The sequence below is a fragment of the Siphateles boraxobius genome, unplaced genomic scaffold, assembly GCF_051911475.1.
Source record: "Siphateles boraxobius isolate OS27281-9 unplaced genomic scaffold, OSU_SipBor_1 19, whole genome shotgun sequence".
Lineage (NCBI taxonomy): Eukaryota > Metazoa > Chordata > Actinopteri > Cypriniformes > Leuciscidae > Siphateles > Siphateles boraxobius.
In genome coordinates, this window is record NW_027508799.1 from 18,299,282 (window position 1) to 18,317,163 (window position 17,882).

Sequence of the window (17,882 nt, forward strand, 5' to 3'; positions counted from 1 at the left end):
AAGTTCAACCAATGACATTTGACTTCGCTGATGCCAAACTTGGTACGACACATCTTGATTTTAAATATTTGAATTTACTTCAGCACAAATGAACCAAACTCAACCAATAACTGAAACAAGTACTGAAATACAGAAACACATCTGAACCAACTAATCAAGTTCTTCAGGACTATTAGAAACCTCCATGTTAAGCTGTGAAGCTCATGCAAGAGACGCAAGTTTGAATTCGATCCGCTTCATCCCCATTTCTCCCTCTCCCTTTATACTTGCTTTTGTACTTTTCTATTGTCTCTTTCAAAGTGGCACACCGGCCAAAAATTTAAATGTAAAAAGTTCAAAGTAGACCATTGCATAATCCCAAGCCAGAAACCTGTTCAAGATGAGCAGATAAACATATCAAGTCTGTTTGAGACACTACTTGAAGTGAGAATCGACAGGAGCTCTCAAACTCAACAGGATTTGAAGGCTTTTCTCAGCTGAATTGTGAAATCTTTGGACCCCTCCATCTGTCGCCTGGCAACCATCTATGATTGGCAGACGATATATACAGCTGACATCTGCTGTGTCTGTGCTGTGGGTGGAGTTACGGGCCATAAGGAGCTCCATTACACATGATGAACATTCAGCGAGAGCCAGCATCACCTCTTTCCTGACACCTCTCTCTCCACTCAGTCCGCGAAGAGTGTGAACATACTGCATGGATGGATCTCTCTTTTTCTCTATCTCTCTCTCACACTAGCAGAAGTGCCCTTCTCAACTACAGAATTCACATTGTGCCAAATGCCCAATGGCCATTTTTTACACTTGTGTGCCAAAAACTCAAAATGGGTTCTTTTCCGCTTTATTCAGAAGCACAAAGGCGGTCACAAAGCCCTCAATTTCAGAGTCCATTTCCATCGTAACCTCTCTTTTTGACCTCCCAACACTGCACTTTCTACATCAATGACAGCTTCTATACTATATAATATTCAAGCTTGAAGTCATGGTACATGAAATCAGAAATGGCCTATTTAATTGATCTTTAACATTCTTATTGTAAAGAATTTTTCAAGAGAATCACAACTTTTTGCCTTCATAATCTTGCATTCAAATATAATAACTAAAATTAATTTTGTTTCGGGATGACATCACAAATTACTTTTGATTTTCAACCCCTTCCTTTACACCACTTATATTGAGGCCACTTTTAACAGGTCCTGCCCAACTTTCTCTCTTAATTTGTTTTTGTTAAATATTCAATTTCTTTCACAAATACCACGTTACGGAATAAACTGGGATTTGAGAGCCTGTTTAGGACCTGCAACACGTTACAGATCTATCTCTGCCCTTATATCTTGACCTGGGCTTTGTTTTGCAATTAGAGGTAGATTTCCTGCCTCTAATGACCTTCTGTGATGTGGTAATTAGACTCTTAATGCACTTCTCTTGCTTGCTCAGTGGATTGGGAGGGCAGACAGCCGTGGCTTCCCAAAAGCACTGTCTGACCAATCCAAATTACATGCTACTGCTTTCTAAAGGGATAAGGCTGGAAAAAAAACAAAGATATTTTGTTCTTTGGATTCTATGTTTGAGTCCTTGCTTTCCATCTCCGTTGACAAACATTAATGTTTACTTGGCGTTTTGCAAGTCCATGAGACTGTAGGGTGTCCCATTTTTCTCATTTCTAATTTTCAGAAGGCTGCTCACAATCTCCCTGCATTTCGTCATGCCAAAATTTTAGACGACAACCAGACAATATATGGGACGTTAGTCACAATATTGTGGACATGTAGGAGGGTGGCATTTTGGGCAGGGCTATAATTCTCTTGTGCACTTCCCTAACAAACCAAATGCTGTAATTCTGAAGTCTTTTGTGTCTCTTGTGCGTATTTTTGTGTGTGTGTGTGTGTGTGTGTGTGTGTGTGTGTGTGTGTGTGTGTGTGTGTGTGTGTGTGTGTGTGTGTGTGTGTGTGTGTGTGTGTGTGTGTGTGCGTGTGTGCGTGTATGTGTGCGCGTGTGTTTGTGTGTGCTTCCTCATAGTATAGAGTATATACATTTCGCGTGTATATACGACACATGCTGTACATTTTTTTGTTGTACCACTTCCAATCTCTGTCCTTCTTGGCTGTGAGCCACTTCCCGCAGTGTGTTGGCGTCATGGCCACTGCATGTAGCCGTGCCCCAAACACGTTAATCTAGAGTCACCTTTAGAGTTTCTTTTTAGGTAGATGCACCATAGCCCACGCGTAGAATCAGATCTTCTGTACCAAATGCCTCTACACACAGCTCCACAAACTCTTATACACGAGGACATGCACTCGTAGAGCATTCAGTAGAACATGTGTGGCTCCTTTAGTTTGGCATGCACAGAACACATGCACGCAGACATTGACACTTTCTCTTTCTTCAGGTATGAATGCTCTGCAGTTGCAGAATCTGGCCACTCTAGCAGCAGCAGCGGCTGCAGCGCAGAGTTCGGCCAGCCCGTCCACTGCTAACGCCCTGACCTCCAGCACAGGGTCCCTGGGAGCCCTGGCCAGCCCAGGTAACCAGAGGCTGTCCCAACATCATCATCTTCGATAGCAGTATCATTTCCACCATAGAGTCGTTGTCCCTTCATTTGTCGTAGTTGAGTTCGTCATTCTCTTTGGTGTCTGAACGTCCTCCATCGCAATTCTTTTAACTTACGTTTTCATTGTGTGTGTGTGTGTGTGTGTGTGTGTGTGTGTGTGTGTGTGTGTGTGTGTGTGTGTGTGTGTGTGTGTGTGTGTGTTTGTGTGTGCAGTTCTTGGCACCGTCCATCATCGTTCATGGTCATCATCATCATCATCATCATCATTGTGTTTGAGAGAGTGTGTCGATATGTGTGGCGTTATTCTGTTGTGCTCCGTGGCTTTAACGTGCTCCACTCATTTTTGGAAAAAGTTGACATGTGAAAGCAGGCGACATTAGTGTGACACATGGTTCTATGGTTAGATTAGCTTCTTTGTGTCTCGCTTTGAAGCCTGAAAATGTCTTTCAAACTTGCATAAATGCAAAAGAAGCAGAGGGAAACGATTGTATATGCTTCAGAGTTCTTTTGTTTCGAGGGATGTTTTGTATTGTGTTGGTCTTTTCTGAAAACATTATTGTCGTCGTCATCTTCATGATTGCAATAATCCTCATTGTTGATGACTTATCTTGTCTTTTTTGTATGAAATTTTAACCAATTTCCTTTAGGAATCAATAAAGCATCATGCTTGTATCTATCTGGCCATTTATCCATCTTATCCACTTTATTAAAACTGCATGATATAGCAAAATCTCTCAATATTTTTTAATCTTTTAATATTCAATTATAGGTTGTTTTTTTGTTGTTGTTTTTTACTAAAAAATTATATATTAAAAGTATATAAATATTTAAAAAAATGTATTAAAATAATTGGTAAATATTCAGTGGAGGTTTTCCACACTTTCCACACTAATTTTAATTTGCATGCATCAATATGTAAAACTACACAATAATAAACAGCAATATTGTCTTACTGTATATGTACAAATAAATTTAGTAAAACATTTGAATACATCAAAAGTGAATTGTGAGTTTTGATTTGATTCATTGTAACAGACTGTTCAAACTGATTCACAAAACCGAATCAAACTTACCAACGCAAACTACATGTATTCTACTGAAGTTTAAATTGGGCTCTATAAAAAAAAAAAAAAATCTTTTTTGACACACAAGTCACAAGATAAGGACGGATTGCAAAATTAGGGAACGTTTACACGACAACGATATTCTTAAAACGGAGAAGTTTTTCCTTTGAGTTTCCCGCATTCAGAAGACACCATTGTCAAAATAATCCCCATTCACACGAATCCGCTAAAATGACTAAAACGCTTTATTCTGCTGCCAGGCCATTAGATGGCGATGAAACACTATAGACTGAACACCTACTATGCATGAGCATGACGTCATCGTCTTCTGAGATTCATTTTTTTGTTGTTTACACGGAGACTATTTTCAAAAACTTGCACTTTAAAACCCGTTTTTAAATCTCAGCATTTTCAGCCTCCCAAAACGCCGTTGTCGTGTAAATGAACGGCCAAAACATATAAAAAGTTGTACGTTTTTAGTTGAAAATGGTGTCGTGTAAACAGCCCCTTAGTCTGATGATACCTTTTTAAGGAAACCTAATGGGCAAATAAATTGCGCAATAAAATGATTGCAATATTCACAAAGTTGCATAATTTTATATTGCCGTTAAAGTTGCTGTTAATATTTCATGAATATTCAATATATCGCACAGTGCTGCCATCTATCAATGAATCAATCAATCATCCATCCATGCATCCTTCCCTCTGTGTACCTCCACCAAAGCTTTAATGTATGTATCTTTAATCATTACAGTATCATATGCAACTGTATATGTGCAATCAAACATCTCTCTTTTTCTCTCTTCCATTTCTCCATCTGTCCCTCCTTCCCGCTCTGTCTGTCTTTCCTCACAGCAGGTTCCACGGCTAACTCCGTGGGTGCAATGGGTTCCCTGGGTTCTCTGGGAACACTGCAGGGTCTGGCCGGGGCCACCGTGGGCCTCAATAACATAAATGCACTAGCAGGTAGCGTCAACAGTGAGTACTACCGTCCATCGGCCTCTCCATCTCAATCCATACAACATCATCTCATACCAGCCGCCCACTGCGCATAGAGATGCCCGCGGTATCCCAAACACACACATAGAGGATGTTACTTATTGATTTTCTCTGAACGTATGCCAACTAAAGCAAGGGCATCTCTCTGGGCTTCAGGGAGAGTTTGTTGGGTGAATTTTTCACATGAAGTACTGCTGAAATATTGAAACTGTGTGTGTGTGGTTTGTAAAATGCCTCATTGTTAAATCAAATCTGATCAAATTCATTTGCAAAGTCAAAACAAATGTAACCCATCCCTTGTAGTCGTGAGTGTGTTTGCACCAATCGGCCACATCTCCACACATTTACACATGCTCACACACCGCTAAATCATTGCTCTGGGTGTTTCTATAGACGTGCAATTGTTTTGTCGCTATTGTGTGTGTAGGTTGTGTATATGTGTCTGTTTTATGTTAGGTAGGCTAGTCTTATCCAAGAAGAGCTTGAAGATGCCGTCCGCCATGTGTACTCAAGGGATAGTTCACCCAAAAATGAAAACAAGTCAGTCTTCTGTGGAACACAAAAGCAAATAAAATGCTATCCCGCCCAAATAGTCAAAGTTAATGGGGTCCAATGTTGCTTTGGTGCCTATTGACGTTTCTTTGTGTGGTGGAAAATGGACGAAGAATATAATTTTGTGTTTAACAGAAGAAGGAAGGTCATATGGGTATGAAATGGTATGAGGGTGAGTAAATGGACATTTTCAAAAGTAATTTAACCAAAAAATGAAAAATGTGTCACCAATTAATCACCCACATGTCATTGCAAACCCATAAGACTTTTGTCCATCTTCGAAACACAAAAGATATTTTTAATGAAAACTGATAGATTTCTGTCAATCCATTGAAAGTCCATTCCACCAAAGCTTCAGAAAGTTCAGAATTATACATCGCAAAAGTAATCCATTAGAATCGAGCAGTTTGTCAGATTAAAAAGTTTATTTTCATTGACGTGCAAGAACAAATGTCATTATTTCTCAATTATTTGTTCACAATCTGTTTGTTAAAAGCTTCAAAGTTTCGGTTGAATGGTGGAACAGGTTTCATTGGAAAAAAAATAATAATAATAATATTTGTTTGAAACGGCACTGTTCCTTGAGGTAAATAGTTGGCTTCTGTTGGGTGTTGTGATATATACAGTAGCTGGTAAGCAAATGTTTGGCATTATAGCTGTAATCACATTGTGTATTATAGCACGACTGGAATGCTGTATTGACAAATCAGCATTCAAGACCAGAACTATTCATTTTATACTAGAATGTACCTAATGGGCGTTGCGGAATGTAATTAGTATGAATAGGCGAGTTAAAGATCACTGTGGCCTGTGCATGTGTATATGTCAGTGTGTCGGCACGTGGGCAAAATCTCTATCTCTACCAGTGACCTTTTAGCCAGGTCTCTAGTTTTATAAATCAAGCTTTCTTCAACAGAGCGGCTACAATTTAAATTCATTCAAATGACTCTCTCTTGCACATACACACACTCCCAGTGCTCATTTAAGAGGCTGTACAGTGTAATTGAATATAAAAGGTCAGTATTGTAATTATTGCTGGATAAATGAGGGAGCTGGCCGTCCAAGCACTTCGCTCATCATTTATTGTTTCCAGGCCGTCAAGCCAAAAGGCCAGTTAGTAAATACTCATGAATCAGTCTTTATAAGCACACACACACACACACACACACACACACACACACACACACACACACACACACACACACACACACACACACACACACAAACACACACACACACACACACACACACACACACACACACACACACACACACACTGACTAAGGAACAGTATGGAAACACAACTAATTCTATGCTAGCATGATTTGCTTTGTTGTTTCACATTATGAAAATTGGTTGCCACAAAGGACTCTATAGTTTAAAGTATCTTTTTACTGATCTTTTTATTTTATTTTCTGTCATAGTTACACAAATAATGTATCTGATACATCATATAGACTATAATTAACACCAGGAGAGATTTGAACAAAATAGAATATCCAATTAATCTGTTAATTTAATTTGATTATCAAACTGATAGACTAATAACTATTTAATGCCACAGGCATTTGAACTCTATCGCTCGCGATTACTGAGGTTTGTTTCTGTCGTAAGTTAAGGCTCTGGTATGGTATGAGAATGGACGTTGTTTGATCCCTGCTGGAAGTTAGACATGACGTGCTTTTGATCCATTACCATTGTGCTTTTGACCAACATAACACCAAACCCCGGGTTGCTCAAGGTGGATTGTGCTTGTAATAAGATTATGGTGCAATCTACATCCTGAATTATGGACCCCTAAAGTAGAAATGAATAAATGAATTACAAAATAATAATAATACAAATATGTATTTTGTTTAAAATGTAGTTTTTTTATTTAAATATATATTTTCTATTTTATTTTATATTTGTATATATTTTATTTATATTTATTATTAATAAAATAATATTTTATAGCCCTTAAAGAGACTTGGTGAAGGAAAAATAATATAAGATTGGAGGAAATTATATGGAGATGCTTTTGCACTTTCTCACAAAAACATTGACATATAATTATGAATCCTGAAAAAAAAAAAAAACATTCAGCTTTGCATCACAGGAATAAAATACATTTTAAGAAGTATTAAAATAGAAAACAATTATTTTAAATTGTAATAATATTTCACATTATTACTGTTTATATTTTTATCAAATAAATCCAGCCTTGGTGGGCATACGAGACTTCTTTCAAAAACATAAAAAAAGTAAGTAATATCCCCAAACATTTAAACAGTGATGTGTGTGTATATAAATTACCATAAAGTTAATCTGCACTGATGCTGCCCATATGTTTACAGAAGTTACTCCCTGAAGCACATGTTCATCTGTTTCAGCAGTCAGGGTTTTTGCCTTTAATGGATCCAAGGTTGCGTTTGTATTTTATTAAAAGAGTTTAATGTTTTCCCCACAACCCCTTTTTAATACAGCCAAGATTGCTGACATGAATAATGAGATAATTAGATGTAGAGTTCCACTGTGTGAGGTTAAAAAGGTGATTGGTCAGATGTTTCTGTGTGTCTGAGGGTCGCCGTGGTGATCGTTTCGTGCTGCTATTGTGACATTAGTGTGCATGTGTAGGCCGCGCTCCTCATTTGCATACACCGGTCAGTTTATTATGTACTGTATCTTCTGTATATGTGTGTTTGTGCGTGTGAGTGGGTGCCGTTGATGATGTAATGTCCTGTCGAGTGTCCTTCGTGATTCTGTTGTTTCGACAAGCAGCGTTTGCTGTACTTTCTGTCCAGTGTCGTCGTTTTTTTACCTGTGTTCTGTGTGTTTTTGTGCGTGTTGTGTTGTGTTTTGTTGTAGAAACACACCCTGAGTCCAAATTCTAACGAGTAAGAGCACTTCTTTTTTCTTTATTGTTGGGTTTTATGTAAAGTTGCTCACATGCTCTCAGGTATGGCAGCTCTGAACGGCGGGCTGGGCAGCACGGGTCTGAGTAACGGGTCGGCCGGGCCCATGGACGCTCTCACACAGGCCTACTCAGGGATCCAACAGTACGCGGCTGCCGCCCTGCCCACCCTCTACAGCCAGTCCCTACTGCAGCAACAGAGTGCTGCGGGCAGCCAGAAAGAGGGTATGGACACAGCGTACAGTTAGAACTAGCTCAACTTCAGTTCATATGGAGCTACATCAATGACAAAAGTTAAAAAAAAAAAAAAAAAAAAAGTTGAGGCTGCAATTTAACATGATTGTTTATTGACCTAGTAAATATTTCAATTGAAACCATTTCACATGTAATTTCGTAATTAAAAAAAATGTAGATATACACTTTCAAATGTTCAGTTTCTAAATGTTTCAGTTCCATTTTTATATATTTTATTTTTAATTTATATATATATATATATATATATATATATATATATATATATATTAAATCTTTATTATTTGACCTGTATTTAATTTAATATTTAATTAATAATTAATTTATAAATATATATATTTATTATTTGACTGTTAGTATTTGTGTTTTGCTTTACAAATTTACCTTGACAAATTTTGTGCAACTTTTGTCATTGATATATATATCCATAAATGAATCAGTGTCGATCAAAAAAATGAAGTGTTACGTTATATATTTTATAAGAGACCAATATTGCTTTTCTTTATAACCAGTGCTGATTATTTGTTTGTTTATATGTCAGTTTTAAAAACTGATAGGTTTAAGTGTTATTTATTAGGAATACATTTTTGTTTTTTAGTTCTGTGACTTTCTGAAACCCGATTAAGGGGGGGGGGGGGGGGGGGATATCGAGTAACAAAAAAAAAAACAGTATTAGTTGATCTCTAATATAAAATTTTATATTTAAATTTATTGTAGGTTTATTTTATAGTAAATTATATTATTTTAATATATAATAGTAAATACGATGGCAGTTTCGGAGTGTCTTCATTTGTAATTGTTCAGTATTGATTGACATTCCTTAATGCAGCGCTATAATCGTTGATTCTTCACTAAACGTGGACACGTGTATGTTTTGTGCTTGTGAAACAGGACCTGAAGGAGCCAACCTGTTCATCTACCACCTGCCACAAGAGTTTGGGGACCAGGACATCCTACAGATGTTCATGCCTTTCGGAAACGTGGTGTCTGCCAAAGTCTTTATTGACAAACAGACCAATCTGAGCAAGTGCTTTGGTATGAACTGACATGCAAACACAGAAGACAACACAGAATTCACCAGTAACAGTTATTCGATTAAGGCTTAGGTGTATTTTATTTGGCATGAAACTAGTCATTGGACTGAACAATATAAAGGACATTGATTTTTTTAAATAACTTAACAATTATGGTAGTAATCGCATTATATTTCTATTTATTTATTTCTATTTAATTATTAAATTTTTTCATGCCAAATGAAATGTCACTATTTATTTATTTTTGTTGCATATTTGCAGCTAATAATTCGTTTTTATGTAGTCTGTTTGCAGTTTTTATTCAGGAGCCTTAAGCCAGGGACACACCAAGCCCTCCGGCAATGTCGGGCCGCGCCGTTGGCTCTAGTCGGACACGTCTGGGTTTTTTTGGGCCGATCGTCGGTGAGAGAGAGAGAGAGAGAGAGAGAGAGAGAGAGAGAGAGAGAGAGAGAGAGAGAGAGAGAGAACTCTGGCTATTCATCTTAGTGAACCAGTCAGTGCACGAGAATAAAAACGAAAGTGATGAAAGCGAGCAAAAAAGAGATTACGGTACAGTAAGAAGGCTGTCAAATTTGACATCATCTTACCTTAGCATTCGAATGCGCGAATATTTACATAATAACGAGCCGACTGGAAAGAAGAAAGTGATCAGCGTGATATTCCAAATGGTAAGCAAGCGCTGATTTGTTAACGGTTTGTATCTGCAGTCCTAGTTCCCGGTTTCTCTTTTTGAATGACGAATATAGAATATTAATACCTGCTGATATAGACCGATATTTACTTGCACGCAGAAGCAGAACCCACAGCTAGTTGACAATCACCTTCAGTACTTTTGGCGTTCAAGCGCAGCTTTTTAGCCGAGACGCAGCTGACGAGAGGCGACAACAAAGTCCGCTGTTCTTTGACATCGGCTTGGTGTGTCCTGGACTTTATACTCCATTCTCAGTCTGAATTAGTTATGGATTTTCCATTCTCAGTCTGAATAGTTTTGGATTTTCCAATTTAGTTTCAAATTGATGGTCTATTTCACACTGTCGTTTAGTTGCATTGGAGCAGCCGCCAAACATGACTTACGATCGAAAAGACATTGTGCTGTTCATATATCTTTTTTTTCTTTTTCTCCTTTTCCTCTACCGCAGGTTTCGTCAGTTATGACAATCCTGTGTCAGCGCAGGCCGCCATTCAGGCAATGAACGGGTTTCAGATCGGCATGAAGCGTCTCAAAGTCCAGCTCAAGCGCTCGAAGAACGACAGCAAACCGTACTGATCTTAGCACTAGGGCCTCTCTCATGTTACACTGCTAGGGTAAGTCCCCACTGCTGCCACGGTTACTAAACTGGGACTCTGGGGGGAGGGGGTGCACGAGGGAGGGGGTTCCACCCTTTGACCACCAGGGGGAGCCACTCTCCCATAACCTTCTTTTCAGCTTTTTTTTATTTTATTTTTATTTTTATTAATAACAGTATTATTATTTTGTCTCTTTTTTTCCACATGAACGCTTCCATTTCCGCCATTTTTTTGTATGACTTGCGATGGATGAACAGCTATTATTGGTATTTTTTATTTTTACTTTGGGTCATGTGTAAACTATTTGATTTTTTTTTTTAAAGTAAATATTTATACAGTGGCTATTTCATTCTATGATGATAACAACAGCAGAAAGGAACGATGTATAAAGTATTATTTGTTTCTCTTTGTGAACCTGAGGCTTGTAAAGACAAGTAGAGAAGGTTCCGATATGATTAAAAGCACCAATATGCACATTAACCTTTGCCCTTTGGCCTCTGGTGTCGGTTCAGGGCTTTGCTGCTCCTTCGAACCCTTGGCCCACTGGCACTAGAGAGGAAAGGGTTAAACCCGCTGTGGCCTCTCTGTAGTCAACGGCAACAACTGCCTAAACAGCTTCCTCAACAAATACTTGCCGTCAAATGTTCAGTGATTTTTTTTATTATTCTTTTTTTTTGTCAGTTTTAGTTTTTTTTTTTTTTTTGTCTTTTTTTTTGGAAGAAAAAAAAATAGTCCGACTTTTATGCGTCAGATGATTGTGGTCTTTGTCCAACTGAATTTGTGTAGAGCATTAAAAAAGATTTTGATCTGTCGATGGTTAAAAATAATAAATCATTCTAGGTTCTATGTGGAGGGGTGGGGAACTGAAAACTTGACGTTTATCGAAAGAAAAAAAAAACTTAAATTGCAGAAAGCCACAGGCCTGTAAATTTTATTTGTAAAAAAATGCAGTTCTATTTTTATACAAAATTTCTACTGCCTCTGAAGTAAAGGACTTTATTTATTATCTTTTAAGTTATTGGGTTTGGAAAGTCGTGCTCTCTCTATCCTGAGCCTCGTCCGCTAGTCTTCTTAAACCACACAAACCACACGCGTGAGGAGATCACGTACAAAACCCCTCGTTTTCTTTCTTTCTTCCTTTCTTTCTTTCTCTCAACATTTCCCACAATCCCATCTGTCAGGTCCCCATCATATCTCTGTCTCGACTCTCTCTTCCTCTTCTCTCTTTGGTCATAAGTAGTGGCACTTCATAAGTGAAATCTCTCTTTTTCGTTTCGTTCATTTCGTTTCGTTTCGTACTGTTTGATTTTTGTTTGTACGCTCCAAAAAAAAAAAAAAAAAAATCTGAATAGTTTCTCCCAAACGGCGATCCATCTGCGGTCTCGGATCGGAGATCAGACCAGGATGGATACTTTTGGGTGTGTGTCTGTAAAGAGGAGATCGAGTGTGTGTTTGTACTCTGTGTGTGTGAGTGAGTGCCTCATTTACATGTACGTGTTGGCAATCTATTCCGATTTTGTGTATTGTACGATTAAAAAAAGAAAACAGTTAAAAATGCTAATGTGATGTTGGTGAAACGCTGGTTGATAGCGCTGCTGCTGCTGTTTGTTTGTTTGTATGTTTGTTTTGTTTGTTTGTTTTTCTCATGGTTTAATGATGTTAGTTGTGTGCCGGAGCTGTGTGTGTAACTCTCCTCTCCCGTTTTCTTCCCTAGAACTCATCTCCATGACTCTATGCTCATCGTTTGCCTAGCATGTCTACGTGGCGTACAAAAAAAAAAAAAAAAAAAGTCTCATCGTCCCGTCATTGTTTCTGATGTCTTTCTGAGTTCTCCTGCTCATAATCTGGTCTCCTTTTACTGATCTTTGTACTTTGATCTTAGCCTGATCTTTTTGGAATTTTTTTTTTTCGCATGTGACCTCATTTTGAGCTTTTTTGCCTGTTTTTGTTTTTGTTTAGTTTTGTTTTGTTTTTGTTTCGATTTAACTGGTGAGGGAGGGAGTGAGGGAGGGAAGGAAGGAAGGGAGGAAAGACAAAAACAAGAAAAAACAGTAATAATAATAATGTGAAAACGCTGCATTCACACTCTAGAGACAGAGTATATTTACTAACATTACCAGAGCATCATTTTAAGAAAACAGAGAAAAAAAATTAAAAAAAAAAAAAATCCTGTGGCAAATCAATTACGAATATTTGCGTTTGACTTTTTTTTTTTTTTTTTTGTCAGATTGTTTTTTTCTCTCTCTTTATGTTGTTGTTGTTTTTTTTCATTCATTTAAAGTAAACTTGAACGTTCAATACAGGGATTGGCGTTGGGACTTACTGTTGGCAACACTCTTATTTTGAGGCCTGCCGTAAGAAACCCACGCTGGTTTCTAAACGAATAGACTACTTCCACGCAGTTTTAGTAAAAGAAAAAAAAAAAGCTGCCTGATCGATATTAGAATCTCTCAGAGCTTGCTCGTGGTTTTTACATTTTTCAGGCAGTGTAAAGTTTTTTGATAAGGCCATTTTAAGTGGCTTGATTTCTCATTAAAGTCTATATAAAACCACTTTTTTCTAGAGTAGTAAAGGTATTAAGAAAAAAAAACACATACACACACACACACACACACACACACACAAGATTGCCCTGTTTGGGGGGAAATGCTACCTACGTGTCACACCTTTTGCTGAACTGACTTACAGTTAGACAATCCGTGGTTTAAATGCACATGAAATGACCTATATTTTATACTGTCTAAATGTATAGAGGAAAAAAAACAGAGTTTGTGTAACCCGCGGTCCCGTCGGTGCTTTTCGTGGATAAAGTCGTGGTTTCATCAAGTCTAACAGTCTTATTTGTCTCATGTTTTTAAAGAGAAGACTAAAAATCAATTTACTTGAACAATAGACAAAGCCTTTCATACGTACTATTACTACTACCTTTTCTGTTTGGTTTATTATTTGTATTTCTTTTTTTTTTGTTTTGTTCTTTTTTTTCTTTTTTTCTTTTTCTTTTTTTTTGGATAGGACTCCCTCTTTGCTAAATTTCTTGTTGGGTAATTAGCTATATAAAAATTATTAAAAGTTACAGTGTCGGCTTGTGAAGCATCTATGTCATTATATTATTTTATTTCTATTGTGGGAAACAATATTTAGATGTGTTATGTTGTTCAGCAAAATGTGATTTTTTTTTCTTATAAAGAAAAAACAAGATGAGTGGAATTTAGTGCCAAATTCTGACGGTACATCCTGCCTACAGCTTCAGTGTTTTACTTGTGAAATTATTTGATAACATGGGTATTTTATTACGTAAGTGTTTTGTATGGAACCCTCATATTTAAAGATATAGATTTAAACACGGTTGTTAACTTGCTCTTCTGTGGTCTTGTTGCCTGAAAATGTTCATGTTTTTTGCTTTTCTTTCTTTTTTTCTTTATTTGTAAAGATGTAAAAAGTGCCCATGTGTCATAATCACACTCACAAGCACACACACACACACACACACACACACACACACACATACATACATACATACACACACACACACTCACAGGTAAGCACATACGCATGCACGCATACACACACCTGTGCTAAAGGTTGACCTCACAACCCTCTTTTCTTTGACAGTGTGTGTATGTGAGCCCCTGAGATTGAGTCTCAGCAGTTCTCTTTATACACACAAACACACACACACACACACACACACACACACACACACAGATTAAGGGTCCAGTTACACCACAGAAGCCCCTATTAGGAGTCAAATTTCACAGGACAAATTCATCTGATACATGTTTGTCAGTGAAAAATTTGTGTGATGGGACAAAATAATGACGCATTTATGTGAATTGTGAAACAAGCGTTGAACTTGACCATCATGATATAATACAGGACCATCGCGACAGCCTCTTTACACACCTAATCATCGAACAAAAGCTGATCTGTGTTCCTCTACGTTAAATTCTGAACGTCTCAGTGTAGTCTCGCTTTCTGCTGCCTTTATCAGGACTATTTTACGTTCGTAGAACAACAAAAACTACGTCCTGATGCCAAAGTAGTTCAACGTGATCCGCAGTGTTCGATAGCGCCTGTAGCACTTTGCTGTAAACGTTTACACATCGTTCAAACGGCCTGTAAAATAATATTGTTTACAAACGTAGTTTACAGGCAGCCCCCTCAAACCAGTTTACTTCACTCTATAGCACTATTTTATACCCAAGCTCTGCCGTTGCCTTAACACGTTGATCAGTATTAATGGGCTGGAATACATTGCTGCACATTTAAAATGTGTGCCAAGGGTGTGTGTGTGTGTGTGTGTGTGTGTGATTGTACAGGTGTGTGTGTGCTATGATTGGTTGTTCGATATTGTCCACGATATTTCTAATCTTTAGCTTTAATCCAAATCTGGATTTGCAAAAATTTGTGACTCATTCATGAAACAAGAATCTTACGTAAATTTTCGTAGGCTACAAACTGAACAAATTTCTGTAAAATCATTCTTAAGTGAATTACTATATGTGTGCATAAAATAATTTGTATAAATTGTTTGTAAACATGTTTAACTCTTTCCCCATCATTGACGGAAATTTCCGTCATTTATGAGACGACGTTGCCCCACCATTGGTGGGAATTTCCGTCATTTGTGTTTTCACTGTTATAGGGTAGGGGGCGCTATTAGGCATCTTCTGAAAGAGTACTGAATTTCCTGATAAAAATGGTCAAAAGCGCTGGCGGTGGCTGGCAACTTTTTTTTTTTTTTTTTACGCTGGCGGGGAAAGAGTAAAGTAGATTTTTTTTTTTTCTCACAAGTACAATTTATTCATATTTTTTGTTTATATCATTCTTACCTGAATTGTGACCTATGACCATTCTTATGTATTGTCGCACACATGCAACAAGAATTAGTGGTTTAACGAATGGTTTATACAGAAATTCGCTCTTCTCGTGTTTCACGAATGAGCCTGAGGCCTGAAATACGTTTGCCTATAATTTCCTCCTTTGTTTCATATTGGGAAGTTCGAGTCAGTCAGTTTTATGATATAATGCTCCCTTTGCCAAATCGTATAACCACTAGCACAAACACAAAAGCACATGCGCATTAGCACAGCGTTAACACACAGTATTAAAACTGACGACTTCTCACGCTTACCCAGTGCAGCAGTCAATTTAGCCTCGTTGAAAACTTTGTTTCGCAAGACCGAGTTCTAAGTGGCATGTAGGGAATTATAATTATGCTAAATTTTGGTTTGGCCTCATTTGATTTGTTTGACTTGATATAATATCACTCTGTAAAGAACTGCGGTTCGGCTTAAGTGTTTTTACCTCAGCTCAGTGCAGAAATATCGATATTCTGTCTTTTCCATCACGGTGTTCTACTTCGTATACCACTTTTCATCACAATCAACTTCGGGACTTCAGACAAACAGGGTAAGCATTCACGGCCTGCACAAATACATACACACACACACACACACACACATTTGTTAGATGTTCAGTAAAGCACAAACTCACAGGGGTCCGCAGGAGTTCTCGCTGAGACTCTTCACTCAGGGGTTTTACGCACCGCACGCATCTGAAATCTGTTTGTTGTTTCTTTTGTTTGTTTCTTTCTCTTAAGTGCTATTTAACAAGTGTATTTTAAAGGAAAAAAAGATGTGTGGTTTCTTTGCATTTTGGCTTACGTCAAGTTTTTTGGAAATGTATGTGTTTATCTAATGTGCCGTAACAAAAGCTTGTCGTCTGTAGATTAATATCATTTCGTTTGATTCTAAAAAGATTTAAATAGTTTTAAGTATTGTCTTGAGAAAAGCCAAAGTCAATGCATTTCAGTGGATTCTGTAAGCGTGATACATGTTTGTTTGACAACACTTTGAAAATCTGTCATTGGATGGGAATTTAAAAAGTACAAAAAAAGCAGGCTTTCCTATTTCTATCACTGATTGTACTTATGCCTTTTGTACCAGTGGAACTTTTTATACTGGCAATTAAAGGAAAAAAAAGAAAAAAAAAACTATCCGACAGGCTGCGCGGCCCCAGCCAGGGGCCGACAGCGTCTGGTTCCCGAGTTTGATTTCTAGTTGGCATCCAGAACGTTAGGTTTTGATATAAAGATTTTTTAGGAGAAACTTTGGCTTGGTATCTTTAGCCTCCTCTTCTTTATTCTTCACATCGATATTTGCTTTCATGTTTTCTTTGGTTCATTTCCTTTTTCGGAAAGAGGGTCGGGAGTTTTCCTTTTGGCTTATAAATACGTAATGCGGTTTGTCTTTACAAAGAGTCTTTACAACAGCGGTAAGTTTCATTTAGTTAAGTATTGTGCAGTCACCATGATAAAGACGATTAGACGATTTAGAAGTATTTAGTCACCTTCAGTGGATAAATGTATTAGTTTGACAAACAAGATAAAAGTAATTTGAGGACTTTGCTTTTAGCTGTTTAGATTTTTCTGGTTTCTCTGTCTTTGCTGTTAACCTAACTGTGTAGCTGGAACAGTCAGACTTATTTTTGTAAATGTATGTTCTTGTGTGATGCAGTTTTTTGCCTCTGTCTCCGATATTAAACCATTTTTCCTAATACTCGTCTCTTTCTCTGTGGCGTGGTGTTCCAGTACCTGTCCAATGTTGTACAAATGTTCACGCAACCCTCCGGTGTTTCACGTCTCTTTTCTATCTCCCTGTTCACTTTTGTATGTGTTTCTTGGATATTTGGTTTTGGTTTTTTTTCTTTATTTACATTGCGATTAATTTCAGTCTCATCACCAAACATGGTAAATATACATAAAGATTTATATATGTATATTTCTGTGCAGCCCAACTTGCTGTAACAGTAGATGGACAGCCGTTCCGCGCTCCATTTATAAAATACCCTTCTTTTGGTTTTGTAATGTTTGACCTCAAAGCGAAGAACTGGAAAATGTTAAATTTGTAAAAATTGACCTCTTTTGTCCTGCTAGATCTGATTCCAAATGTAATATATAAACTCAACAATGGGGTCGAGGATTGCATAAAACTGAAGGTGTCGACTAAGAGGTCACACTGTTCTGTACTGTACCGCTGCTCTGGGCGTAGCCCCCGTCTGTCCTTCTGTCTGTGTCCCTATCCACTATGTGCTGTCCATGTGTCCACTGCATCCCTACAGAGATACCAGAGAGACCCAAATCAATTAACTAACATTATAAAGTGAGTCAAATTATACTTAAATGTTCCATTGTTTTGGAAATGCCAGATAGAGCAGTTGCCAGGAATTCAGGGCTTGATTGTGTTTTG

General features: G+C 37.7%; 1 protein-coding gene across 50 annotated transcripts in view; it reads left to right on the forward strand.

The window, feature by feature from the left end:
* celf2 (cugbp, Elav-like family member 2) overlaps window positions 1–16,627 on the forward strand; it is a 154,926-nt gene extending 138,299 nt beyond the window's left edge. For 6 of the 50 annotated variants that reach the window (XM_077234081.1, XM_077234091.1, XM_077234084.1 and 3 more), the window contains 5 exons: window positions 4,474–4,581; window positions 8,105–8,284; window positions 9,203–9,346; window positions 10,485–10,650; window positions 12,347–16,627. In XM_077234081.1, coding sequence (XP_077090196.1) covers window positions 4,474–4,581; window positions 8,105–8,284; window positions 9,203–9,346; window positions 10,485–10,612 — 560 coding nt within the window. In that variant the 3' untranslated portion in view covers window positions 10,613–10,650; window positions 12,347–16,627. Of the gene's footprint in view, window positions 1–2,389; window positions 2,525–4,470; window positions 4,594–8,104; window positions 8,285–9,202; window positions 9,347–10,484; window positions 11,537–12,346 lie in introns of those variants that run through there. The other 44 variants (XM_077234060.1, XM_077234044.1, XM_077234058.1 and 41 more) reach the window with 14 other exon arrangements.
* Window positions 16,628–17,882: the final 1,255 nt, after the last annotated feature.